The sequence below is a fragment of the Dipodomys merriami genome, unplaced genomic scaffold, assembly GCF_024711535.1.
Source record: "Dipodomys merriami isolate MVZ:Mamm:240054 unplaced genomic scaffold, mDipMer1.0.p SCAF_16, whole genome shotgun sequence".
Taxonomy (NCBI): Eukaryota; Metazoa; Chordata; class Mammalia; order Rodentia; family Heteromyidae; genus Dipodomys; species Dipodomys merriami.
In genome coordinates, this window is record NW_027202937.1 from 11641291 (window position 1) to 11666475 (window position 25185).

Sequence of the window (25185 nt, forward strand, 5' to 3'; positions counted from 1 at the left end):
TTCTGATTGGTCAGCTCATTTGCTCTCCTGTGCTCCATTGGGCGGCCAGCTGGGTAGGTCCTCTATCTCCCGCCTTCTGCGTTTTCTGATTAGTTCTCAGGTTTTCCCGGGTTCCTGGAGTGGGGTGGAGCCGTCAGGGCGCGTAGAAGTCTCGACGCGTTAATTAGGCCCAGCCTTAGACTCCACTGCGCTTGCGTACATCATGGCCTCCTACTTCCGGCGCAAAAAAAAAAAACTTTGGAAGAGCCCGCCAGCATACCCGCCTGGCGCATGCGCAATCAGGGGCAGACGCGCCCCGAGCGACGCCTAGGGGGTGTGGCCAGAGGATCGGAGGGGTTTCTCGCGCTGGGTAAGGGGCGTTCGCTAGAGTCAGTTGGGGGCGGGAAGGGGCTGAGCAAGGGGGTCCTGGGGTGGGTTCAGGGGACACATAGGGAAGGGGGTGCAGGAGCCGGGTAAAGGAACAGCTGAGGTGTTCAAAACAGCCTTAGCGCTCAGGGTCCAGCAGGGTGAAGATCCTGGGGTGTTTAGGGGAGGGAAGGGGGAGAACAGCAGGCATTAGCTGAGAGTGAAGCACCAGATTGTTTGTTTGTTTTTTTCTTTCTTCAGTATAAAAGCAGACTAGGATGTAGGAAGGGAAATCGCAAGCTCCTGCAAAAAAAAAAATTAAAAAGAAATGAGCTTAGATTGGGGGGGCCAGGGTGAACGATGCTCTTACAAACCCCAGACTATGCTACTGTAGGACGCTAGAGATAGGGCAACAGGGATGGAAGCCGAAGGGATACCGGAGAAACACTAAGGGGAAGTTGCAGAGAGGTTTGGATGAGATGTCAGGAAACTGGCTTCTCTGCCATGGGCTTTAGGCTGTCTGCATTTCCAGGGGTCTTGAGACTCGTAGCCCTGCATGTGGACTCATTGTCCTGGTGCTCTGCCTTGGCCGGACGCTATGATAGGGAAGGACCCTGAAGTCACGGCTTGGTGGTGCCTGGATGGGCTTCCTCAAAGCCCTGGCGAGCCATGGAGAGAACTCTGGAGTTTGGGCTCAAGACCCTTCCGCTGTGTATCTCCTCCTTTCTCACCTCCAGCCCGGAACAGCAGGGATCATAGATATTTACCGAGGAGGGTAAAGGCACTGCCCAGAATCCTATAAGTAACGAGTAAGGCCTTGTAAATTGTTTCCATGCTATGGTTATAGCCCTGTCCTATCAGGAGTCAGGTTGAGAGGAGCAAATGATCTTGGGGGTATTTCCTGCCTCTATTGGGAAGTAGGAAGAGAGGGACTGAGAATTGGGTGGACCTCACTGTAATTTAAGAATTATGACTTTGTTATTGTAGGGGATTTCTCTTTGGAAGGTGACCTGAAAATTGAATTGGAGTGTCCTTATTTCTCCTATTGTCCAGGGGAAGATAGATGGCTGGAGGCAGAATCTAGAGTCTTCAAATAAAGTGGAGATGTTGCCACCTTCAGGTCAGTAAGGCCAGGAAGGGTATCAGAGATTGCTTCTCCCTCAGAATCTGATCATGGTTGCTCTTGTGATTCCTCAGGTTTCACGGGGCTGATGCCCCCTTCCCACTTCCAAGCTCGGCCCTTCTCAAATCCGCCAAGAATGGCTCCCACCTGGGTCTCAGACTTTCCCACGGTCCGATCTCCAATCCATGGCTCAGAGAGGCGGACAGACACTCAGCGGCCTCCAGTGACTATGTGGGAACAAGATTTATCTGTCAATATGCAGGGGCCAGGGCGGACAGGCAGGTAGGAAACCAGTGCTTGGTGTACTCCTGTCCTTCAGTGAGCAGATTCCTTAGACTATACATGGTGGCGCACATTTGTAAACAATTGTAGCTACTGGGTGAATGAGGCAGGAGGATCACATATAAAGCTAGACAGAAATTAAGTCTGGGAAGCTGGCTCGGTGGTGGAGTGCTTGCCTTGCATGCATGAGGCCCTGGGTTCGATTCTTCAACTCCACTTAAGCAGAAAAAGCCTAAAGTGGCATGGTGGCTCAATGGTAGAGCACTAGCCTTGAGCTGAAGAGCTGAGGGACAGTGCCCAGGTCCTGAATTCAGGCCCTATAACAGACTAAAAAAACAGAACAAAAGTCTTACTCTATTTTGGCTTGGGTTCCTTGGTGTGTGTGTGTGTGTGTGTGTGTGTGTGTGTGTGTGTGTGTGTGTGTGTGTGTGTGTGTGTGTGTGTGTGTGTGTGTGTGTGTGTGTGTGTGTGTGTGTGTGTGTGTGTGTGTGTGTGTGTGTGTGTGTGTGTGTGTGTGTGTGTGTGTGTGTCAGAACAAAAGTCTTACTCTATTTTGGCTTGGGTTCCTTGGTGTGTGTGTGTGTGTTATATTTGTTGCTGAGGATGGAATCCAGGGGCTTGCCTATGGTAGGCAAGTACTAATTCTCCAGCCCCAACTTAATATGTTTCTACATAGGCATAAATAATAAGTATATTAGACACTAGTGATGGATATAACAAAAATGAGTAAATGAGATTCTGATCTAAAAATTCTCAATAAGATCCAGGTACTGGTGGCTCTCTGAGGAAGCTGAGATCCAAGGACTGTAGTTTGAAGTCAAAGTTCAAGGCCCCGAATTCAAACCCCAGTAAAAACAAAACAAAACAAACGAAATACACCCCAAAAGCAACATCAAAACGACCGACAAAAAAAAAAAAGAAAACACACATGACTCTAGTAGATTGTTTTCCAAAGGTTCAGAGAGATACACCAATGTACTATCCTCTCATATCTTTTTTTTTTTTTTTGCTAGTCCTGGGGCTTGAATTCAGGGCCTGGGCACTGACCCTGAGCATCTTTGTGCTCAAAGCTAGCACTCTACCATTTGAGCCACAGCCTCACTTCTGGCTTTTTTTTCTGTGTATGTGGTACTGAGGTGTTGAATTTGGTGCTTCATGCATGCTCAGCAAGCACTGTACCACTAAGCCTCATTCCTAGCCCCTCTCATATCCTTATACAGTATACCACACACTTGATACAGCACTTGGCCTTGCCATATTGATACTGGAAGCTCAGGACCTCCTTATCTCCATGTTGCCTTATGTTTACTTGCCTTTAAGTCAGAATTGAGAAGTCTCTGCATCTTCTAATCTGTTCACTCACAATATACGGGCTCATGATGTGCAATTTAATGTTTAATATATCTGGAAAGATCATGTTCCTTAGGCTCACTAACTCCAAGGTCCTCTGAACCTAGACAGTGGGCTTGATGTTTTTAGTAAGGACCTTTTCAATCTTTCTTCCTTTTTCTTTTTCCCCCCCCTCTCTTCCCTCCCTCCCTCCTTTCTTTTCTTCTTGATATGGTCTTGCTCTGTAGCCCAAGGCTGGCTTCAAACTCTTCATCCTCCTTCATCAGACCCCTGAGTGTTGGGATTGCACCAGGCACTGCCTTATTAGGGACATGATGAATGCTGCTACTGATGTGTGACAGAGGTCCCCATGCCTCAGCTTCATCCTCCTTTCTGTCTCCATTTATGTCCTTGGTTGCCCTCCCAACACCAGAGACACATCTTGCCCGTGTACTAACCTGTCTTTGAAGGTCCGTGGCGTTGGAGGGGTCTCAGGCCCTGAGCCAGCAGGCTCAGCTAATCTCTCGGCAGCTGAGGGAGCTGCGGCGGCTAGAGGATGAGGTCCGGACCCTTCGAGAAACCTCTCTGCAGCAGAAGATGAGACTGGAGACCCAGGCCATGGAGCTGGAGGCTCTGGCGCAGGCGGAGAAGGCTGGCCAAGCTGAAGCTGAAGGCCTGCGTGCTGCCTTGGCTGGAGCTGAGATTATTCGGAAGAACTTGGAAGAGGGAAGCCAGCGAGACTTGGAGGAGGTTCAGAGGCTGCACCAAGAGCAGGTGAATGTGAAAATGGGAGAGGTAGCTGGTCAGGAGCTTCCCAGCAAAGAGCAGACCTCACAGAGGGACTTCCATGAATGATAGCACAAAGAAATCTTTGATGAAGGAGTATAGCAGATGGCCAGGAAAAAACAGAACTTGGGTGTTTGGGTCTTATTCAGACTGCACTTGTCTGCCAAGTGACTTTATACTAGTTGAATCCCTCCTTCTTCCTCTAGTAGGAATTAGTCTTCCCTACTTTATTCCAGGTCCCTGATTCATCTGTGAGTGGGGTCAGAGAGTAAAGTGGGGAAGGTGGACATGGGAAAGAGAGATTATTCAGTGAGGAAACTCAGTGCTTTTCTTTGAGATCACTGAGATGGGAACTGGGCACTTAATCAGATTATCTGAGTTCCTGTCCTTACAGCCTAATTCAGTACTCACATATTTGACATTGAATGTGATCACAATTAATAAACTGCAGTTTGGAGAAGTTCCTTGAAGGTAAAGGGCAAGGGAACACTAAATCTGGGGTTAGGAAAAGCCACCCTAACCAATGATGTCAAGAAATGAAACCAAAAGGTATTAGGAGAAAATAGGAGTAAATTCTATTTAACACTGGGGTGGGGAAGGCCTTTCTACCCTAAGCCAAAGTTCAGAGGCCATAAAAAAAGTTGATAAGTGGGCTTTATAATATTAACATTCAAATGACAGAGGAGTAAAGAATAAGTGATAAACTAGAGAAGAATACTTACAGTTCATGGCATAGGAGTAGGTTAATATTTCTAGTATGTAATGTGTACCTAAGAATTGGTTAAGGGGAAAACCAGCAATCCTTGTCAGAAAATATACAAAGGTGAGATAGTTAAAAATTATACAATTCAGGGCTGGGAAGGTGGCTCAGTGGTAGAGTGCTTGCCTTGCATGCATGAGGCCCTGGGTTCGATTCCTCAGCACCACATAAACAGAAAAAAGCCAGAAGTGGTGCTGTGGCTCAAGTGGTAGAGTGCTAGCCTTGAGCTGAAGAGCTGAGGGACAGCACCCAGGCCCAGAGTTCAAGGCCCATGACTGGCAAAAAAAAAAAAAAAAATACACACACACACACACACACACACACACACAAACACACAAAATTCAGCCCAGCGTCAGTTGCTCATGCCTGTAATTCTAGCTACTTAGGAGGCTGAGATCTGAGGATCATGGTTCAAAGCCAGCCCCAGCAGGAAAGTCCATGAGATTCTTATCTCTAGTAAACCACCAGAAAACTGGAAGTGACGCTGTGGCTCAAGTGGTCGAGTGCTTGCCTTGAGCTGAAGAGCTCAAGTACAGTGCCTGGGCCCAGAGTTCAAGCCCCACAACTGACCCAAAAAAAAAAAAAAAATATATATATACACACACACACAATTCATGAAAGAAACTTAAGAGAACGGGGACATTTGTGCTGTACAGGAGTTGGCTGGTCAAGTGGCATATAAGTTAGTAGGGAAGCTGGTTTTGTTGAACACTTACTTAGGTGGGGCACCACATGGAGGCCTGAGCAAACGCAGTGAGGGGGGGTTGGGAGTGGGGGCAGGCTGCAGAGCGCAAGGCATTGGGACCAGCTGAGAACTGTGTAACTTCAGAATGATGAGAGCTGGGTGTTGGTGGTTCACAGCTGTAATCCTCTCAGGAGCCTGAGATGCACGGTTTCAAGCCAGCCAGGGCAGATAAGGCCACTAGGCTCCAGTGGTAGAATGCCTGATGAACAAGCAAGCTCAGAGAGCATGTGTTCAACCTCTTTTTTTTTTTTTTTTAATTTTTTTGGGTCCTGTTGTGGGGCCTGAACTCTGGGCCTGGGCGTTGTTTCTCAGCTCTTCAGCTCAAGGCTAGCACTCTACCACTGAGCCACCTTCCCAGCCCCTGTGTTCAAACTCTTAAAGCCTCAGTATTGGTAAAATAAATAAATAGGTAAATAAAAATTATGAGACCTGAGTGTGGTGGTGCATACCTGTAATCCCAGCTACTCCAGAAGCTGAGGTGGGAGGATCGTTTGAACTTGGGAGTTTCCAGACCATTGTGAGCAGTACAGGAGAACCTTGAAGCCAAAACCCCAAACCATTCTTGTGGGACCATTTCTGTAATTTTATACTGGCACCCGAGTAGATTTGCTTTTTCAGGTCTAAAAAAATTGGTGTTTTAGCCGGTGGCTCATGCCTGTAATCCTAGCTACTCACGAGGCTGAGATCTGAGGATCGTGGTTCAAAGCCAGCCCAGGCAGGAAAATCCATGAGACTCTTACCTCCAATTACCCATTAGAAAATCAGAAGTGGCACTGTGGCTCAAGTGGTAGAGCACTCCCCTTGAGCAGAAAAGTTCAGGAACAGCACCCAGGCCCAGAGTTCAAGCCCCATGACTGACAAACAAAAAACAAAAAAACAAAAACCTTTTTGATTTATATCACATCTTTATTGTAGTATGGAGTCAGGAAAGGACAGGGGCAGAAGCAAGGGGGCTACTTTCCCTCCTCACTCACCTATCCTACAGTATTAGTTGGCTCTCATGCCCCAAGTGCTGCTTAAAGTAGGGAGAAAAGATAAGATTCTTCCCTTCTTAGAGGATCCTTTTCCATGGGGTGTGGCAAATGGTGAGTACATACTGAAGTAAGAGAATGTCAGATTGAGTACCAGTGCTCAGAAAGCTGAGACAGTGATAGGCCAGAGTGAGGTCATGGGGAGGGATTAAGGGCTAGTGAGACCTTCTAAGAAGGGGAGAATGCTCTCTGCAGAATGAGAAGTCCATGTCCAGTAGACTTATTGTGGCTGGCATGAAGTAATGAGGGAGGGACCTCAAGAAAGTGGACCTGGCCAGGGCCCCAAAAAGACACTGAAGAATTCTGAAGACCACTCTAGGAGCAAGTCCAGGCTTACCTTAGATTGTTGGTAGTTGAAGATGTTTTGGGAGGAACTGTGGATGGATTTGAAATTGAGTGGGGACAACAAGATGTCAAGATGGTCTCCGTGTGTCACAGAGTTGGGTGATCTGTTGGGTGGTTCTCTGTGGTCATGGAGTGACACAACTAAAGCAGAGGGAAAGTTTGGAAGGCCTTCCAATATGGGCCCAGCTGGCCCCTGATGAGCTCGCTCTTCTCTCCACAGCTGTCCTCCTTGACTCAGGCTCATCAGGAAGCTCTTTCCAGTTTGACCAGCAAGGCCGAGGGTTTGGAGAAGTCTCTGAATAGTCTAGAAAGCAGGAGGGCAGCAGAGGCCAAGGAACTGGCCATGGCCCAGAAGGAGGCTGAGCTGCTGAGGAAGCAGCTGACGTAAGTGGGCAGGGTGGTTGAGGGGACTGGTGGTGGATGCCGTGGAGGTTTCCAGCCTCACTGATGGCTGGCGCATTTCCCTCCTACCTTAGCAAGACTCAAGAAGACTTGGCGGCCCAGGTGACCTTGGTAGAGAATCTGAGGAAATACGTGGGGGAACAAGTTCCTCTGGAGGTCTGTGACCAGGCATGGGAACCTGAGCGAAAGGAGCTTCTGGACACTGTGCAGGTGGAGGGACTGTCGAGGTGCAGCCCTGGAGGGGGCATTGTGGGAAATCAGGTCAGAATGAGGGCAGCTCTTGGGGAAGTACATGGTCTGAAAGGAAGGAAGTGCTGTCCATGGATCCAGACTGGCTGCTGCTAGAGGGGGGCTGTGGAGGCCCTAATTGGCACTGTTCTCCCATCATTTGCAGCACTTGGAGGAGGAGCGGACCAGCCTCCGTGCCACCACGGAGATGCTGCAGGTGCGCGTACAGAGCCTCATGCACATGCTCACCCTGCAGGAGGAGGAACTGACCAGGAAGGTATGGTTCTCTTTAGGCAGTCATCACTTGACCCTAAGGTTATTGCCTGGCCTCCCTGTGCGTCCCTGCTGCAACACCTGCTTGCTTTCTCTCTCTCTCTCTCTCTCTCTCTCTCTCTCTCTCTCTGTCTCTCTCTCTCTCTCTCTCTCTCTCTCTTTCTTTCTTTCTTTCTTTCCTGGTCGTGGGGCCTGAACTCTGGGCCTGGGCACTGTCTATCAGCTCTTCAGCTCAAGGCTAGCACTTTACCACTTGAGCCACAGCACCACTTCCAGCTTTTTCTGCTTATGTGGTGCTGAGGAATTGAACCCTAGGCCTCATGCATGCAAGGCAAGCACTCTACCACTGAGCCACTTTCCCAGCCCTCCCTCTCTCTCTCTCTCTCTCTTTCTTTCTTTCTTTCTTTTTTTCTTTCTGTCTTTCTGTCTTTTTTGGTCTTGGAGCTTGAACTCTAGGAGCTTGAACTCTTGGAGCTTGAACTCTAGGTTCCTGAGCTCTTCAACTCAAAGTGAACGCTCTACCACTGGAGCCACTGTGCCACTTCTGGTTTTCTGGTGGTTAATTGGAGATAAGAGTCTTACAGACTTTCCTCCCTGGGCTGGCTTTGGATTGCGATCCTCAGTTATCAGTCAGCCTCCTGAGTAGCTAGGATTACATAAATGAGCCACTCCCCCCCCCCCCCCCCAACCTGTTGGGACCTGTCTTTTCCAAAACTCCTCTTTTTATGTGTGTGTGTCAGTTCTGGAGCTTGAACTCAGGGTCTAGGCATTGTCCCTGAGCCTTGTTGCTTAAGGCTAGTGAACTTGAGCTACAGTTCCATTTCTGGCTTTTTGGTGTGTAATTGGAGATAAGAGTCTTACAGACTTTCCTCCCTGGGCTGCTCTTGAACTGTGATTGGTAGGTCTCAGCCTCCTGAAAAACTAGAATTACAAGTGTAAGCCACTGATGCCTAGCTCAAGCTCCTCCACTTACTTTGGCTTCACTTCTCAGGCAGGGCAAAGACAAAAACAATCATGGACCTTCTCTTTGCTTCTCCAGGAGTCACACCTTTCTTTTTTTTTTTTTTTTTGGGTCTGGTCGTGGCCCTGAACTCTGGGCCTGGGCGCTGTCCCTCAGCTCTTCAGCTCAAGGCTAGCGCTCTACCACTTGAGCCACAGTGCCACTTCCAGCTTTTTTCTTTTTGCTTATGTGGTGCTGAGGAATCGAACCCAGGGCCTCAGGCATGCAAGGCAAGCGCTCTACCACTGAGCCACCTTCCCAGCCCCTCACAACTTTCTTTCTACCTTCAGGTTCAACTTTCAGATTGCCTGGAGAATGAATTTGCTATGAAGTGCAAGTCCCTGCTACAGCGCTGGCGAGAGAAGGTGTTTACCCTCATGGTACAGCTTAAGTCTCAGGAGATAGAGCACAGAGATTACATGAAGCAACTGAAGGGCCAGGTCAGTGGCTGTGTTTCTCCCTGCATTCTACCGTGTGCACAAGGATGGCAGTTCAAAAAAATATTTAGAGCCAGTGGTTTATGCCTATAATCCTAGTTACTCAGGGGGCTAAGACGTGGAGGATTGTGGTTTGAAGCCAGCCAGGGCAGAAAAGTCCATGAGACTCCATCTCCAATTAACTATCAAAAAATGTTGGATTGGAGATGTGGCAGAAATGGTAGAGCTCAAGGGGCTGGGAAGGTGGCTCAGTGGTAGAGCGCTTGCCTTGCATGTAGGAGGCCCTGGGTTCGATTCCTCAGCACCACATAAGCAGAAAAAAAAGCTGGAGGTGGCGCTGTGGCTCAAGTGGTAGAGATGAAGAGCTGAGGGACAGCACCCAGGCCCTGAGTTCAGGCCCTACGACTGAACCCCCCCCCAAAAAAAAAAAAAAAAAAAGAAATGGTAGAGCTCAAGCATGAATGAAAAAGCTGAATGAAAGCACAAGCCTCTTGAGTTCAAGCTCTGGTGCTAGCACCAAAAAAGAAAAAAGAGTTGGTGTTTGTCACTGCTGAGTGCACAGCACCGAACAAAGCAGATTCAGTGAGATTCAGATTTATAATGAAGACTCAGCAGACAGTTGAATAATGTCAAGCAATTATGTTATAAAATTGTGTTATAAAACAAAGTGTGAAAGATGATGTGGCAGAGACTGAAGTGAGTCAGCCTTTGGTAGAATAGTCGAGCTATCTTCTCTAGAGAGGTGACAGACACCATCTGAAGATGAATGGTAAGGTCAGGGTGTGTGTGTCTTTGGGGTGGTGGTGGTGGTCAAATGGTGGTTCCTCAAAGTGTGACTATATGAAACATGCTTTTGGAAGGACAATTGGACTAACTGTCCTCAGGAGGCCCAGGTTCTTGTCTCCTCAAGGTGTGTGTGTGTGTGTGTGTGTGTGTTGTGTGTGTGTGTGTGTGTGTGTGTGTGCACACGCACGCATGTGCCAATCCTGGGCTTGAACTGAGGGCCTGGGTGTTGACCCTGAGATTTTTTTTTTTTGTCAGTCATGGGCCTGAACTCTGGGCCTAGGCGCTGTCCCTCAGCTCTTCAGCTCAAGGCTAGAGCTTGACCACTTGAGTCACAGCGCCACTTCTGGCTTTTTCTGCTTATGTGGTGCTGAGGAATTGAACCCAGGGCCTCATGCATGAGGCAAGGCAAGCACTCTACCACTGAGCCACCTTCCCAGCTCCGTCTTTGAGATTTTTGCTTAAGGCTAACACTCTACCACTATAGCTACAGCTCCACTTCCAGTGTTTTTGGTGACTAACTAAAGGTAGAATTTCACAGACTTCCTTGCCCAGGCTGGCTTCAAACTGCAATCTTCAGCTCAGCCTCCTGAGTAGCTATGATTACAGGTGTGAGCCACCAGTGCCTGACTTATGGCTTTTTTTTTTTTTTTTTTTTTGGCTGTGGGGCTTGAACTCTGGGCTTGGGCGCTGTCTCTGTGTTCTTGAGCTCAAGGCAAGTGCTCTACTGCTTGAGCCATAGTGCACCACTTCCAGTTTTCTAGAGATTTATTGGAGATACAAGTCTCATGGAATTTCCTGCCTGGACTGGCTTTGAACCACGATCTTCAGATCTCAGCCTCCTGAGTGTTTAGGATTACAGGCGTGAGCCACCAGTGCCCAGCAACTTATGGCATTTCTTAAGAGATCTCTGCCCCTGTCTATAACCCCTAGTTTCCCCTCCGCCCCCCCACCATCCTGGCCCAATGGCCTTTGGCTCTAGACTGTGCTAAATAATTCTCCTCTTCTCCCAGGTGGCTGAGCTTCAGGAACAAGTGACAGCCCAGAGCCAAGAGCAGGCCATCCTGGAGGGCTCCCTTCGGGATAAAGCTGCTGAAGTGGAGGTGGAACGGATGGGCGCCAAGGTTTGAGTGTGAAGCAGAGTCTTAGAGAGGGTGAGGAAGCCCCTGGCAGGGGTCTGTGTGCCAGGCATGGGAGAGGCATCTTATTCTTTACCACATCCTCCCAGTCCTTGCAGATGGAGCTGAACCGGGCTCAGGAGGCCAGGCGACGGCAGCAACAGCAGACAGCATTGGCTGAGGAGCAGCTGAAGCTTGTGACTAGTGCTGTAAGCAGGTATCTGCCATGGAGGGCTGCGTGGTTGAGCACTGCTGCTTTCCTGGCTTCTGAGCCACCTTGGAATTGGAGAATCTCAGGCAAGACAGACAAGAAAGCTGGCAGCTAGAAGGAGATGGCCTTTTGAAAGCTTCTGTGTCCGATTTCTCCTGGGGCACTCCATCTCTATTACACCAGAGCACATTCCACTGTGCTCTGTGGAATGAGGCCGGTCTCCTGCCTGCTTCTTGTAGTAGCAGTTTGAACTAAGTAGAGCTGCGGGGAGGATCTCTACCTTCAGAAGTATTCAAGGGTAGTGAATGGATGCATGCTCTTTTCTTTTTTTTTTCTCTTTAATAGGCATTTCCTGTGTACTTGGGAAAAAAATTTAATCTATTTATTTGAAGCTATTCCCTATTTGTTCACTAGATATTCATTTAAAATACTGGTAGTTCTTGCCTGTAATCCTAGCTACTCATGAGACAGATTTGAGGATCGAGATTTGAAGCCATCATAGGTGGAAAAGTCTGAGAAACTCTATTTCCATCTAACCTCCAGATTGGAGGCATGGTTCAAGTGGTAGAGCACCCACTGTGAGCAAACAAGCTGAGTGAGAGTCCAAGACTATTAGTTCAAGCCCCAGTATCAGCACAAAAATAAATAAGCTCTACATAAAATAAATATCATAAGCCGGGCGCTGGTGGCTCACGCCTGTAATCCTAGCTACTCAGGAGGCTGAGATCTGAGGATCGCGGTTCAAAGCCAGCCCGGGCAGGAGAGACCGTGAGACTCCTATCTCCAATAAACCACCAGAAAACCGGAAGTGGCGCTGTGGCTCAAGTGGTAGAGCGCTCGCCTTGAGCTGAAGAGCTGAGGGACAGCGCCCAGGCCCAGAGTTCAAGCCCCATGGCCGACAAAAAAAAAAAAAAAAAAAAAAATATATATATATATATCATAGGCTGGGAATATAGCTTAGTGGTAGAGTGCTTGCCTAGCATGCATGAAGCCATGGGCTCGATTCTTCAGTACCACATACACAGAAAAAGCCAGAAGAGGCTCTGTGGCTCAAGTGATAGAGTGCTAGCCTTGAGCAAAAGAAGTTCAGGGATGGGCTGGGAAGGTGGCTCAGTGGTAGAGTGCTTGCTTTGCATGCATGAGGCCCTGGGTTTGATTCCTCAGCACTACATAAGCAGAAAAAGCTGGAAGTGGCGCTGTGGCTCAAGTGGTAGAGCGCTAGCCTTGAGCTGAAGAGCTGAGGGACAGCGCCCAGATGCAGAGTTCAGGCCCCACAACCATACCCCCCCCCACAAAAAAAATCAGGGATTGTGCCCAGGCCCTGAGTTCAAGTCCCAGGACTGGCAAAAAAAAAAAAAAAACCCAAAACTAATAATAATAAAATAATATAAATGTCAGGTCTGGAGCTGTAGCGTAGTGGTAGAGTGTTCCCATAGCATGCAAGAGGCCCTGGATTCCATCCCCAGTTCCAAAAAAAAAAAAAAAAAGGTGGGGGACATTTTAATTTTCATGGAATTCAACTAGTTATAAGGAAGCACTCTCCAGTTTCAACCCGTTGCGAGCACCTTGTCTCTCTAGAACAGAAAGATAAGCCTTTGACAAAGTTCTGCTTTGGAACCAGGAGAAATAATTCTTATTATTGATTTATTACCTCCAAAGTCTTCCAGGCTTAAAGTAATCAATATTCTAGGTTGTTGCCAGATTTGTTATGGAGTCTTTATATGATCTGGAGAATTTATCAGGAAATGGCTTCAGTAAGAATCACAGTAACGGGCTGGGAAGGTGGCTCAGTGGTAGAGCGCTTGCCTTGCATGCATGAGGCCCTGGGTTCAATTCCTCAGCACCACATAAGCAAAAAGAAAAAAGCCGGAAGTGGCGCTGTGGCTCAAGTGGTAGAGTACTAGCCTTGAGCTGAAGCGCTCAGGGATAGCGCCTAGGCCCAGAGTTCAGGCCCCACGACTGGGCCCCCCCCCAAAAAAAGAATCACAGTAAATGTTGATGAAAGTGCTCTTTATTATGCTGCCAGCTTTGTCATTGTTTTTCTGTGGGAAGAGACTTGTACAGTTCTCTGAGATTTCAGCCCTGCCCCCTGATACTCACTGGCCCCTCCCTGCAGGCCTGTTTCACTTCTCAGTTTTACTGAACCATATGAGTCCAGCTCTAGCACAGCCAGTTGATAAACCACGTGGAGCATTGTTTCTTCATTGCTATCAGGGAATCTACACTCTGGGCTCACTCCAGGGGTACCTGAGTTCTTGTGCATAATAGTGACCAAAAAACCAGGTTGAAATCGGATATGGTAGCTCATGCCTGTAATCCCAGCAGGAGGATTTTGAGTTCAAAGCCAGCCTAGGATAAATATTAAGAGTTGTGGGGGCTGGGAAGATGGCTCAGTGGTAGAGCGCTTGCCTTGCATGCATGAGGCCCTGGGTTCGATTCCTCAGCACCATATAAACAAAAATAAAGCTGGAAGTGGTGCTGTGGCTAAAGTGGTAGAGTGCTAGCCTTGAGCTGAAGATCTGAAGGATAGCGCCCAGACCCAGAGTTCAGGCCCCATGAACGGACCCAAAAAAAAAAAAAAATTAAGAGTTGTCTCAAAAAAATAGTGAGCCAGGCACTAGTGGTTCATGTCTATAATCATAGATACTCAGGAGGTGGAGATCCGAGGATCACGGTTGAAGCCAGCCATGACAGGAAAGTCTATGAGACTCTTATGTCCAATTAACTGCCAGAAATGCTGGGAGCAGAGTGGATCCCCAGAATCTGAGGATCTGTGATCCTCAGGATCTCAGCCTCCTGAGTACTAGAATTACAGGTGTGAGCCACCAGCATTCGGCTCCACTTTTATTTACTTATTTTTTTAAGATGTGGAAACTAGATCTTTTTTTTTGTTTTTTTTTTTTTGGTGTTGGCTTGAACTCTGGGCTTGGGTGCTGTCCCTGCGCTCTTCAGCTCAAGGTGAGCCCTCTACCGCTTGAGCCACAGCATCACTTCCGGTTTTCGAGTGGTTTATTTGAGCTAAGACTTTCACGGACTTTCCTGCCTGGGCTGGCTTTGAACCGTGATCCTCAGATCTCAGCCTCCTGAACAGCTAGGATTACAGGCGTGAGCCACCAGCGTCTGGCTTTGGATCATTTTTATCTAACAGTCACTAAAGCCTCAAACTCTCAGATTTCAGATTCTCCTCCTCTTCTTCCTCCTCTTCTTCTCCTTCTTTCTCTCCCTCTCCTCTCCTCCTCTCTCTACCTCTTTCTTCTCCCTCTCCTTCTTCCTTTCTTCTTCTTCCTTCTTCCTTCTCCCTCCTCCTCCTCCTCCACTTCCTCCTCCTCCTCCTCCTTTCTCCTTTTTCCTCCTCCTAAGGAGCTTGGTTCTGATTTACAGGGGAGCTCCAGCACCAAGTCTTGCCTCTCTGTGGCTTCACCTTGTCTTTTCCTAACTTCTGTCCCCTTCCCCTCCTCGATCACTCAGTTAACAGTACATAGAGATATTTGCAGAAGGCCCCACAGGTCCTTTAGGGATGAGGTGAGGGTGGAGGCTCAGTGACATATACTTTCCCCAGCTCCCAGATGTGCTTCCAGAGCAACATGATAAAGGTGGAGCAAGCAGTCGACCGGCTGCCCAGTCTCGCCAACAGACTTAGCTACGCCGTCCGCAAGGTCCACACCATTCGCGGTAGGTTGAGCAGTTGTGGCACCACTGGCTCCAGCCTTCTTCCCAGCCTGCTCTACAGCCCCACATCCATGCATCCACTCCCTGTATCACATTTCCCTTTCTTCCCCCGCCTTCCCTTTCAGCCCCTGCAAACTCATTTCTGTTCTTTGCCTTATCCCTCCTAGGTCTGATGGCTCGAAAACTTGCCCTTGCTCAACTGCGCAAGGAAAGGTGAAGTTTGGGTACTTTGAGGTCGGGGCGGGGGGCGGGGGTTGCTGTGTGCATTTGGGGAGCATTTAGGTGTTAAACTGCAAGAAACCAAGGGATGGAGGCTCAAGTGGTCATGCAGCTGTTTTTTTTGTTTTTGTTTTTCTGATTCTTTCCCTTTTCTGTCCCAGTTGTCCTCCACCCTTACCCCCAACCTCAGTAGACTCGGACATGAACCTTGAGTTGCAGCAGCTTCGGGAAGAACGGGACCGCCTAGATGCAGAGCTCCAGCTGAGTGCCCATCTCATCCAGCAGGAAGTGGGCCGAGTCCGGGAACAAGGTACAACTAGGTGGATGGATGGATGGATGGGTGGGGGTAGATGGGTAGATGGGTAGATGGATGGATGGATAGATGGGTGGGTGGGTGGTGGGTGGATGGATGGATGGATAGGAAGGTAGATAGATGATAGATGGATGGATAGATGGGTGGGTGGGTGGGTAGTGGATGGATGGATGGGTGGTGGATGGATGGGTGGGTGGGTGGTGGATAGATGGAATGATGGATGGATGGATGGTGGATGTAAGAGTGGGTGGGTGGTGGATGGATGGATGGTTGTGTGTGTGTGTGTGGTGGTTGGATGAATGGATAGGTAGTGGATGGATGGATGGATGGGTGGGTGGTGGATGGGTAGATGGTAGATGGATGGATAGATTGGTGGGTGGGTGGTGGATGGATGGAATGATGGATGGATGGATGGTGGATGTATGAATGGGTGGGTGGTAGATGGATGGATGGTTGTGTGGGGGGGTGGTGGTTGGATGAATGGGTAGGTAGTGGATGGATGGATGGATGGGTGGGTGGTGGATGGGTAGGGATATGGGAGGCATGGAAGATCTGAGGAGAATAATGTCTCCCTCCTAGGGGAGGCAGAGTGTCAGCAGTTGAACAAGGTGGCCCAGGAGCTGGAGCAGGAGCTACAGCGTACCCAGGAGTCCCTGGCTAGCGTGGGGTTGCAGCTGGAAGCAGCTCGTCAGAGCCAGCAGGAGAGTACCAAGGAAGCTGCCAGTCTCCGGCAGGAGCTGACCCAGCAGCAAGAGATCTACGGACAAGGTGTGGGATGGGCATGGTGCTGCTGTGGAGGTGGGAGCTCCTCCTGATGCTCCCCATTGAGCCTTTTTTTCTTTGTGCCAGTCCTAAGGCTTGAACTCAGGGCCTGGACACTGGGCTTGAGTTGTTTGTTTGTTTGTTTGTTTTTCTGTTGGTTGTGGGTCTTGAACTCTGGGCTCTTCAGCTCAAGGCAAGCGCTTTATTTACCACTTGAGCCATAGCACCGCTTCCTATTTTCTGGTGGTTAATTGGAGATAAGAGTCTCATGCACTTTCCCACCTGGGCTAGCTTTGAACCTCGATCTTTAGATCTCAGCCTCTTGAGTAGCTAGGATTACAGGCATGAACCACTGGCGCCTGGCTCCATTGTACCTTTGATTCCAGCTCTGCAAGAGAAAGTGGCTGAGGTGGAGAGTCGGCTGCGGGAACAGCTCTCAGACACAGAGAGGAGACTGAATGAGGCTCGAAGGGAGCAGGCCAAGGCTGGTGAGATGGGGTCAGGGTGGAGGTGGCCCTATTATTATTTACTTAGTTATTTTATTTTATTTTTTGTCAGTCATGGGGCTTGAGCTCTGGGCCTGAGGGCTGTCAGCTCTTCAGCTCAAGGCTAGCACTCTTCCACTTGAGCCACAGTGCCACTTCCAGGTTGTTTTTTTTTTGGGTGGCTTATTGGAGATAAGAGTTTCCTGGCCTTTCCTGTCCAGGCAGGAACCATGATCCTCAGATCTTAGCCTCCTGAGTAGTTAGGATTACAGGTGTGAGACATTGATGCTTGGCTTATTACTACTACTACTACTACTACTACTATTATTATTTGCCAGTCCTGGGGCTTGAACTCAGGGCCTGGGCACTGTTCTTGAGCCTCTTTGTGTTCAAGGCTAGCACTCTACCACTTGAGCCACAATGCCACTTCTGGCTTTTTCTGTGTATGTGATACTAAGGACTTGAACCCAGGGTTTCGTGCATGCTAGGCAAGCACTCTTATCACTAAGCCACATTCCCAGTATGGCCCCTATTTTTTTTTTTTTTTGTTGGTCATGGGGCCTGAACCCTGGGCCCGGGCGCTGTCCCTCAGCAGGTCAGCTCAAAGCTAGCGCTCTACCACTTGAGCCATAATGCCACTTCTGGCTTTTTCTGCTTATGTGGTGCTGAGGAATCGAACCCAGGACTTCATGCATGCAAGGCAAGCACTCTACCACTGAGCCACCTTCCCAGCTGGTCCTTATTATTTTTAAAGGTCTTTATTGAAGCATGCAAGTTAATAAATGGAGGGACGACACAAATGAATTCTCTTGTAGTAAGAAGCAGATCAAGAAACAGTATGTGAACTAGGTGTTGCTGGGTCACACCTATAATCCTGGCTGTTCTGGAGGCTGAGACCCATTGGCTCTTGGGTTAAGCCAGCCTGTGCAGAATAGTCTGGGAGACTCCATCCCCAGTTAACCAGTAAAAAGTAGAATGTAAGTGTGGCTAAATACCTGTTGAGCAAGCAAGCTTAGTAAGCGCCAGGCCCTGAGTTCAAGCCAGAGTACCCCCGCAAAAAGGCTAGTTGTATGATGAGTTGCAGAGCCTCTGGACTGTGCAGATCCAGTCACCACCTTTCAACAAATGCCATCAGGATCCCCATCATTAGCAGCTTCCCCTTAAACACAATCTTCAAACACCTGGATGAGTTAGAGTCACATAATTAGTGACCACTCATTTATATAATTCAAGTAGATAGGACAGTTACCATTTGCTGCATTTGCTCTCTCATTTATTTCCTCACACATTTATTTTCTATTTTTATTTTTTTTATTTTTTTCGGTTGTGGAGCTTGAACTTAGGGCCTTGTTGCTGTCCCTGAGCTCTTTTACTCAAGGCTAATGCTCTATCATTTGAGCCACATCACCACTTCCAGCTTTTTCTGAGTAGTTATTGGAGATAAGAGTCTCACGGACTTTTCTGCCCAGGCTGGCTTCAATCCTTGATCCTTAGATCTCAGCCTCCTGAATAGCTAGGGTTACAGGTATGAGCCACTGGCACCTGGCCACACATTCATTTTTGATGTTATTTATTTTTATTTTTTGTCAGTTGTGGGGCTTGAACTCTGGGCCTGGGCACTGTCCCTCAGCTCTTCAGCTCAAGCAAGACAAGCACTCTACCACTTGAGCCACAGTGCCACTTCTACACATTCTTTTTTTTTTTTTTTTCAGTACTAGGCTTTGAATTCAGGGCTTCTTGCTTGGTGGGCAGGTGCTCTACCTACAGCTTAAGTCCCTCATTAATATAATTTTAAGTTATCTCTGGTCTTTTTTTTTTTTTTTTTATTTGCTGGTATTAGGGCTTGAACTAAGAGCCTAGGCTCTGTCCCTTAGCTTTTTCACTCAAAATTAGCACTCTATCACAAGAACCACTTCTGGCTCTTATGGTTAATTGAAAATGAGAAGGACTTTATTGCCCAGGCTGGCTTAGAACTTGGATTCTCAGATCTCAGCTTCCTAAGTAGCTAAGATTATAGGCATAAGCCACCAGTACATTCATTTTACAAGGGTAGAGGTTCGGAAGATGGACCGGGTCCTTGGAGCTGATATCAGCTCACCCTGTCCACTGTACCAAGAAGATACTGAGAGCAGAGTCATTTCCAAGCTGGGAGCCAGTGTTCCTGACCTGCATTCCAGTCTCAGTTTTGCGGTAGATGGCTCCCGCACTTACCTGACTTTTCTGTAGTGGTCTCCCTGCGCCAGATCCAGCGCAAAGCCACCCGGGAAAAGGAGCGGAACCAGGAACTCAGACGTCTGCAGGATGAGGCCCGGAAGGAAGAAGGGGAGAGGCTGACTCGAAGGGTGCAGGAGCTGGAGAGGGACAAGAACCTCATGATGGTAGGAGATAACAGACCAGAGCCCACGTAGACTGGTTGCTGGGTAAAGAGGGGGAAGCAGGGGGGGGGGGAGGCTCTGCTGGGGCTAGGTGGCGTTTAAACCTCTCCTTCCCAGGCCACCTTGCAGCAAGAGGGTCTCCTCTCCCATTACAAGCAGCAGCGGCTGTTGGCGGTTTTTCCCTCCATATTGGATAAGAAGTTTGTGGAGTCCAGCCCCTGGCCTTTAGGATCCACAGCATCTGCACCTTCAGCCACCGCCCTGCCCACCAGGGGATCCATAAAAGGTAATGGGCTAAGCAGAAGGGGTAGGGGCAATCAGGAGTCTCCAGCCTGTAATCTAGCTACTCTGCAGGCTGAATTCTGGAGATTGAGGTTTTAGGCCAGCAGAAAAAGCCGGAAGTGGCATTGTGGCTCAAGTGCTAACCTTGAGCTGAAGGGCTGAGGGACAGCACCCAGGCCCAGAGTTCAGGCCCACCATCGACAAAAAAATAAAAAAATAAAAAAAGCCAGACTGGAGGCTTAGCTCAAGTAGTAGAGCACTAACTGAGCAAGGAAGCCAAACAAATGTGAAGTTTGACGTTCAAATCCCCATATTGTTAACAAGGGGGAAAAAAAGGAGGAAAAAAAGGCCCCTCAGCCTTTGTTATCCCTACTTACCCTAGACCCTCCCATCCTATGCACAGTCCAGAGCCTTCTCTCACCTTGACATCTGTCCCTTGGTGTCTTCTTTCCCAGGGTCCCTCTCTCTCCTGCTTGATAACCTACAGGGTCTAAGTGAGTCCATCTCCAAAGAGGAAGCCATTTGTGAAGGAGACAACCAGAACTCTCCCGCTCCAGTCCACGGCTGAGCAGCTAAGCAGCTAAGCAGTAGAACTCAGAGGGAAGCCAGCCTGGGGCTGGATCCCCAGGAGGATAAAAGGATCCAGGAGAAATGGGGTGAGGGCAGTCCAGCCCTCATCACGATCCAGCCTTGGGGACATCAGCCTCCACCATGTCTGAATTCTCTGGCACTAAATAAAGATGATTGTGGTAGAGCCATGGTTTGAAATGTTGGCTTCAGAGGCATGCAGCCATCTTCCTGGGGCTCTGCAAGTGGCCCTCCATAGCCACTCTGGTGGTACCTCTTTCCACACCCCTTTCCTAGCTAGTCTACTTGGTGTTTCTTTATTTGATCAATTGATTGATTGATTGTTGCTGGTCCTGGGGTTTGAACTCGGCCTACGTGCTCTCCCTGAGCTTCTTTTGCTCAAAACTAGTGCTCTACCACTTGGGTCCCAGTTCCACTTCTGTTTTTGTTTTTTTTTTTGGTGGTTTTATTGGAGATGAGAGTCTCATAGACTTCCCTGTGTTGGTTGGCTTTGGACAATCCTCAGATCTCAGCCTCCTGATTAGTTAGGATTATAGATGTGAGCCACCAGCACCTAGCTTCCCAGCTTTAAACTCTCCTCTGAAAGATGATGAATGCCAGGAGCAGGAAGTTAAATATTCCCACAGTGATGGATGGGCCACGCCTCTGAGCCCAGGCACCTACATTCTAATGGGAAACAAAAATAAGCACCTCAGGACAAATAAGAGGCCCCTTGACAGTGCTAGCAAGGTAGAGTGAGGCAAGGAAAAGAATTTGGTAGCATTAGATGAGGGGACCTTGTGCTGAGCCAGGAGGGCTTAGTGGGTGATGTTGGGAAGAAAAGACCAGTGCAAGGAGTTTGGGTTTTATTCCAAGTTAATAGAACATATACTAAGGCGAGCAAGGTGATCTGACTTGCATTTGGGGTGGGGGAGCAGTATTGGGGCTTGAATCCTGGACCTGGGTGCTGTCTCTGAGCTCATTTTGCTCAAGGCTATCATTTAAACCACACTGCCACTTCTGGCTTTTTCTGTGATTGGAAATAAGAGTCTCATGGGCCTTCCTGCTCAGGCCGGCTTTGAACTGCCATCCTCAGATCTCAGCCTCCTGAGTAGCTAGGATTGCAGGTGTGAGCCACCAGTGCCCTGCTCTGACTTGCATTTTACAGGTGGTGTGAGGGAGGAAGAGCAGAAGAGTGGAGGAGGTTGGGGTGAGGTGTGGTCTGTGGCTGGAATGGGGGATTGCAGGTGGGGTAGTGAGGGAAGGGATGTTGGTCCCCACAGGAGCCAGGAATATGACATCAGTGTCACTGAGAGATGCTGGCTGAGTGGGAACACTTGGGGAGGAACTGCATTCTAGGAGGAGCTCTGAGGCACAAGTGTGCTCAGACTTAAGAGGAGGGAACATAGAACTGGGCCCTGGACCAAAATGGGGCTGGGAAGGGGAGGGGGTCCTGGGGTTACCCATGGCGCAACTCCTTGTTTCCCAGCCTCTGGGCTAGACCTGGTGCAACCAGCTCTGTGTGGGGAGAGGAAACTAGGAAACCTTTGTCTCCTTCTTCTTCCGTAGTCACGCCAGGGTGGGTCCTGGGTGGAATAACTTGGGCGTCACTGCTTGGGAGTCCCCTTATGACGGAAGAGGGCCTGTGAGCCAGCCAGCAGCACGCCTGGTCCCTAGGGAGTGGAAGTGCCAGGCTAAGTAAGAAGTCAACCCCTCCCCCCACCAGCCCCCCAAGATAAGGGTGAGGGGCTGAGGCTGGAGTGCTAGCTCACACTGCCTCACTAACATCCCAGGTTTCAAAAGCGCCCCCCCCCCAGCTTTGGCGTCCTGCCTGCTGCCCTGTAATTAATGGTGCTTCCCCACGCAGGGTTTGCCCCCATTTTTTTTGGCTTCAATAGGTAAGAGATCCAGATGAAAGGTAGATGTATGTCCCTGTGATTATGGAGATGAATTGGTTGCTGTGGGGTGTGGGTAGACAGGGTGTAAAAACAAAGGTGGGGTGACTCAGGGTCTGGGTCATTGATAGGGGAGAGCTGGCAGTTGGGTACAGGGCTGGGGGACTAAAATGAGAGACGCCATGCTACATTAGCTAGGGCCTTCCAAACGGGTTCAACCAGTTAGGTTCTGATGGGATTCCTTGGTCACTGGTCTGGCCCCTCCCCCCAAGACTGACTTCCTCCTCTCCCTCCTCCCCTATAAATCCTCTTGGGGTTCCCAGGCACCTAGACTCAGTGCACCCCACCTTTGGGGGCCAGTGGACAGCCATGATGCTTAACTGGAAGTTGCTGGGACTCTTGGTCCTTTGTCTGTGTGCCGCAGGTGAGCCGGGGAGAGGCCAGGAGTGTATTTGGCGGGATGGACATGGCCCAGATGACCCATCTTTTACTTAGTGAAGGTGGCCACAAAGAAGGACAGGGTTGAACTGGAGGTGCTCAGGAATGGAGGGGTTCTGGGCAAGAGCTTTGTTTGGCGCAGGGGGAGCCGGGTGACAATCTCAATGTTCAAGTGTGTGGGGCTGTTCACAGTGGTGGGGTTGCTGTGGAGTGGGTCTACATGCTGCATGGGATCAAGGTGTAGACCACGTTGGGTGCAGATGAGTCTGGTAGAAGGGGGTGTTGGTGGGGTTTCCCAGCCACATTTAAATGGAGCTTATTTGGTGGGTTTCCAGGCTTCTTAAAGTAGGTCAACTGAATGGTTCAGTCAGTCCAGGGTTTCAACGTCACCTTAACATTGCTGGGGTATATTTGGGAAATGTTTACAGGGAATATGGGATGTCACTTTGAGCTTTGTTCATCGTGTCTGCTCAGGCTGTGTCCCTCCCAGAGAGGAGGGAAGTCGCCCTCACCATCTCTTACCATTTTTCCTTCCTCTTCCACAGGCATCTCAGGCAGTGGGGACCAACTCCCTACCCCACCCACAGAGCCTACAGAGGAGGAGAGCTCCCCCATACTGCCTCAGGGTCCCCCAATCCCTGGTGACCCCTGGCCAGGGGCACCCCCCCTCTTTGAAGACCCTCCACCTCCAGGCCCTAACCGTCCCTGGAGAGATGTATCTACAACTGGTGTCTGGCCCCCTGAACCCCCTAGCACTGAACCTCCTCAACCTCCCAAGCCTGATGACCCCTGGCCAGCAGGGCCTCAGCCTCCAGAAAACCCATGGCCTCCTGCCCCAGAGGTGGACCATGGTTCTCAGGAAGAGCCAGACCTCGACCCACCCCAGGAAGAATACAGATAATGAGGACTCCCCCCCCACTGCAGGTGACTTGGGCCTCCAGGCAGAGTGCCCCCAACTTCACCTCTACCCTTCTGCTTCCCCTTAAAATTGTTCCAGTTTTGTCGAATTCCCTTCCTCATTCCCTCAATTGTACTCTGAACTCAGATGGTGTCCTTAATACTGTCCGTTCCTCTGGCGACCCATTTTCAGCTTCTCACCTTCTTCCTCCTTTCTCTGACCACAAAAGCACACACTCCTACCTCACCTGTGCTTCTTCCCCAGACCCCCTTCCCCAACGTGGTAATGCCAGGGAGGCTCGGCAACATTGTATTCACTGCTGCCATCTAGTGGCCATTGGCTGGAATTCATCTGTTGCCAATGACGGTGCTTCCATGAATTGGAAAAATAAAAACCATGGTTTCTTAATTTTAACTCTAGGCTACTTCTTTACGAGTGCTTATCTTTTTATATATTCAGATGCCGTCCTCTAAGCTCTAAATTAGAAGTAACTTGAGTTCCTGTCTTGCCTAGATAGAGTGCCAATGGATTGTGGGGCTCAGCTGAAAGGGATGGAAATGAAACAGAGGGGGCTGGGAAGGTGGCTCAGTGGTAGAGCGCTTGCCTTGCATGAATGAGGCCCTGAATGCGATTCCCCAGCGATTCCCACATAAGCAAAAAGAAAAAAAGCCGGAAGTGGCGCTGTGGCTCAAGTGGTAGAGCGCTAGCCTTGAGCTGAAGAGCTGAGGGACAGCGCCCAGGCCCAGAGTTCAACCACGACTGGACTCAAAAAAAAAAAAAAAAAAAAAGAAAAAAAGAAATGAAACAGAGGTCACATGGATTCATTCTCATGGGGTGTGGGAGGGTGGGGAAAGGAATATGAAAGACCCATGTTTTTTCACTTCTGGGACCTCTGCTGAAGAACAAGAAAATATGCTAGGTCTTTCTTTAAAGGCTTTTGATTTCATATCTTTGGTCTCTGCTATCTTTCCCAAGGGTATGTGTGGGTAGATTAAGGGAACCCATTTCCAGATATACGTGTACCACCTTATGAATTTCTTGCTCACTCAGCCTGACCATGGAGCTTGTCAGGAGCTACCAAAAGCTGATAGGAATACAAATCTGCCATTTTATGAGCTTCAGGTATAGCCCAGGTGATAGAGGAGGCTCTGAGTTCAATATCTACTCAGAAAAAAAAAAAAAGTGTTTCAAGCTGGGTGCCCATGCCTCATGCCTGCGCTCATGCCTATAATCCTGGTTACTCAGGAGGCGAGCTCTGAGGATCACAGTTGGAAGCCAGCCCAGGCAGGAAAATCTATGAGACTCTTATCACAAATAAACTACTCTGAAAAAGTTGGAAGTGGTATTGTGGCTCAAGTGGTAGAGTGCTAGCCTGGAGCACAAAGAGGCTCAGGGACAGTGCCCAGTTCCTGAGTTCAAGCCCTAGGAGTGGCAAATAAAAATGTGTTTCAACCAAAGTTTCCTTATATCTATTCATTAATATTTGTAGCTTTGATAACATTTATCTTGTAATTATAATATGAGGCTGGAGATATGGCTTAAGTGGTAGGTACCTGCCTAGAAAGCTCTAGGCAGAGTTCAAACTCTAGTACTACTCCCAAAATTGTGATATGAATCCAGGATAGAATAATTATTTAACACTTGGGATCTTCTGGTTATTGTTAGAGGTAGTATAGATAATAGACCATAAAGCAGATGAGATCCAAATATTTGTTCATTCATTCATTCATTTACTCATATCTTTATGTCCACCAATGTCAGAAGCCATGGGAAAATATATAAAGAGTAAAAATTTAGGGCTGGAAATGTGGCTTATGGGCTGGGAATGTGGGTTAGTGGTAGAGTGCTTGCCTAGCATGCATGAAGCCCCGGGTTCGATTCCTTAGTACCACATGAACAGAAAAAGCCAGAAGTGGCATTGTGGCTCAAATGGTAGAGTGCAAACCTTGAGCAAAAAGAAGCTCAAGGACAGTGCCCAGGCCCTGAGTTCAAGCCCCAGGACTGGCAAAAAATAAAATAAAAAATAAAAATTGGCCGTTTCCACTGGCAGAAAGTTGATAAATGAAACCAGGAGAGATAAGATT

General features: G+C 48.9%; 2 protein-coding genes across 9 annotated transcripts; both read left to right on the top strand.

Annotated features, from left to right (window-relative positions):
* Window positions 1-285: 285 nt before the first annotated feature.
* Cchcr1 (coiled-coil alpha-helical rod protein 1) lies at window positions 286-20050 on the top strand. 8 transcript variants are annotated; one of them, XM_070024193.1, is made up of 18 exons: window positions 286-349; window positions 1333-1465; window positions 1543-1750; window positions 3550-3853; window positions 6967-7130; window positions 7223-7409; window positions 7543-7653; window positions 8940-9089; window positions 10883-10993; window positions 11098-11204; window positions 14758-14870; window positions 15035-15080; window positions 15248-15396; window positions 15979-16167; window positions 16548-16649; window positions 18873-19024; window positions 19139-19307; window positions 19759-20050. In XM_070024193.1, the coding sequence occupies exons 2-18, from the start codon at window positions 1450-1452 to the stop codon at window positions 19869-19871; spliced, it is 2391 nt and encodes a 796-aa protein (XP_069880294.1). In that variant the 5' UTR covers window positions 286-349; window positions 1333-1449; the 3' UTR covers window positions 19872-20050. The 8 variants fall into 8 exon arrangements, 7 of the variants coding, with proteins under 7 accessions (XP_069880294.1, XP_069880295.1, XP_069880290.1 ...); XM_070024194.1 differs by having other exon boundaries at window positions 315-349; window positions 1399-1465; XM_070024189.1 differs by lacking the exon at window positions 286-349 and adding an exon at window positions 439-1120 and having other exon boundaries at window positions 1399-1465.
* Window positions 20051-22129: 2079 nt separating this feature from the next.
* On the top strand, window positions 22130-23404 carry Psors1c2 (psoriasis susceptibility 1 candidate 2). The gene is made up of 2 exons (XM_070023394.1): window positions 22130-22189; window positions 22749-23404. Exons 1-2 carry the CDS (start codon window positions 22135-22137, stop codon window positions 23102-23104), a joined length of 411 nt encoding a protein of 136 aa, XP_069879495.1. The 5' UTR covers window positions 22130-22134; the 3' UTR covers window positions 23105-23404.
* The last annotated feature ends 1781 nt before the right edge of the window (window positions 23405-25185 follow it).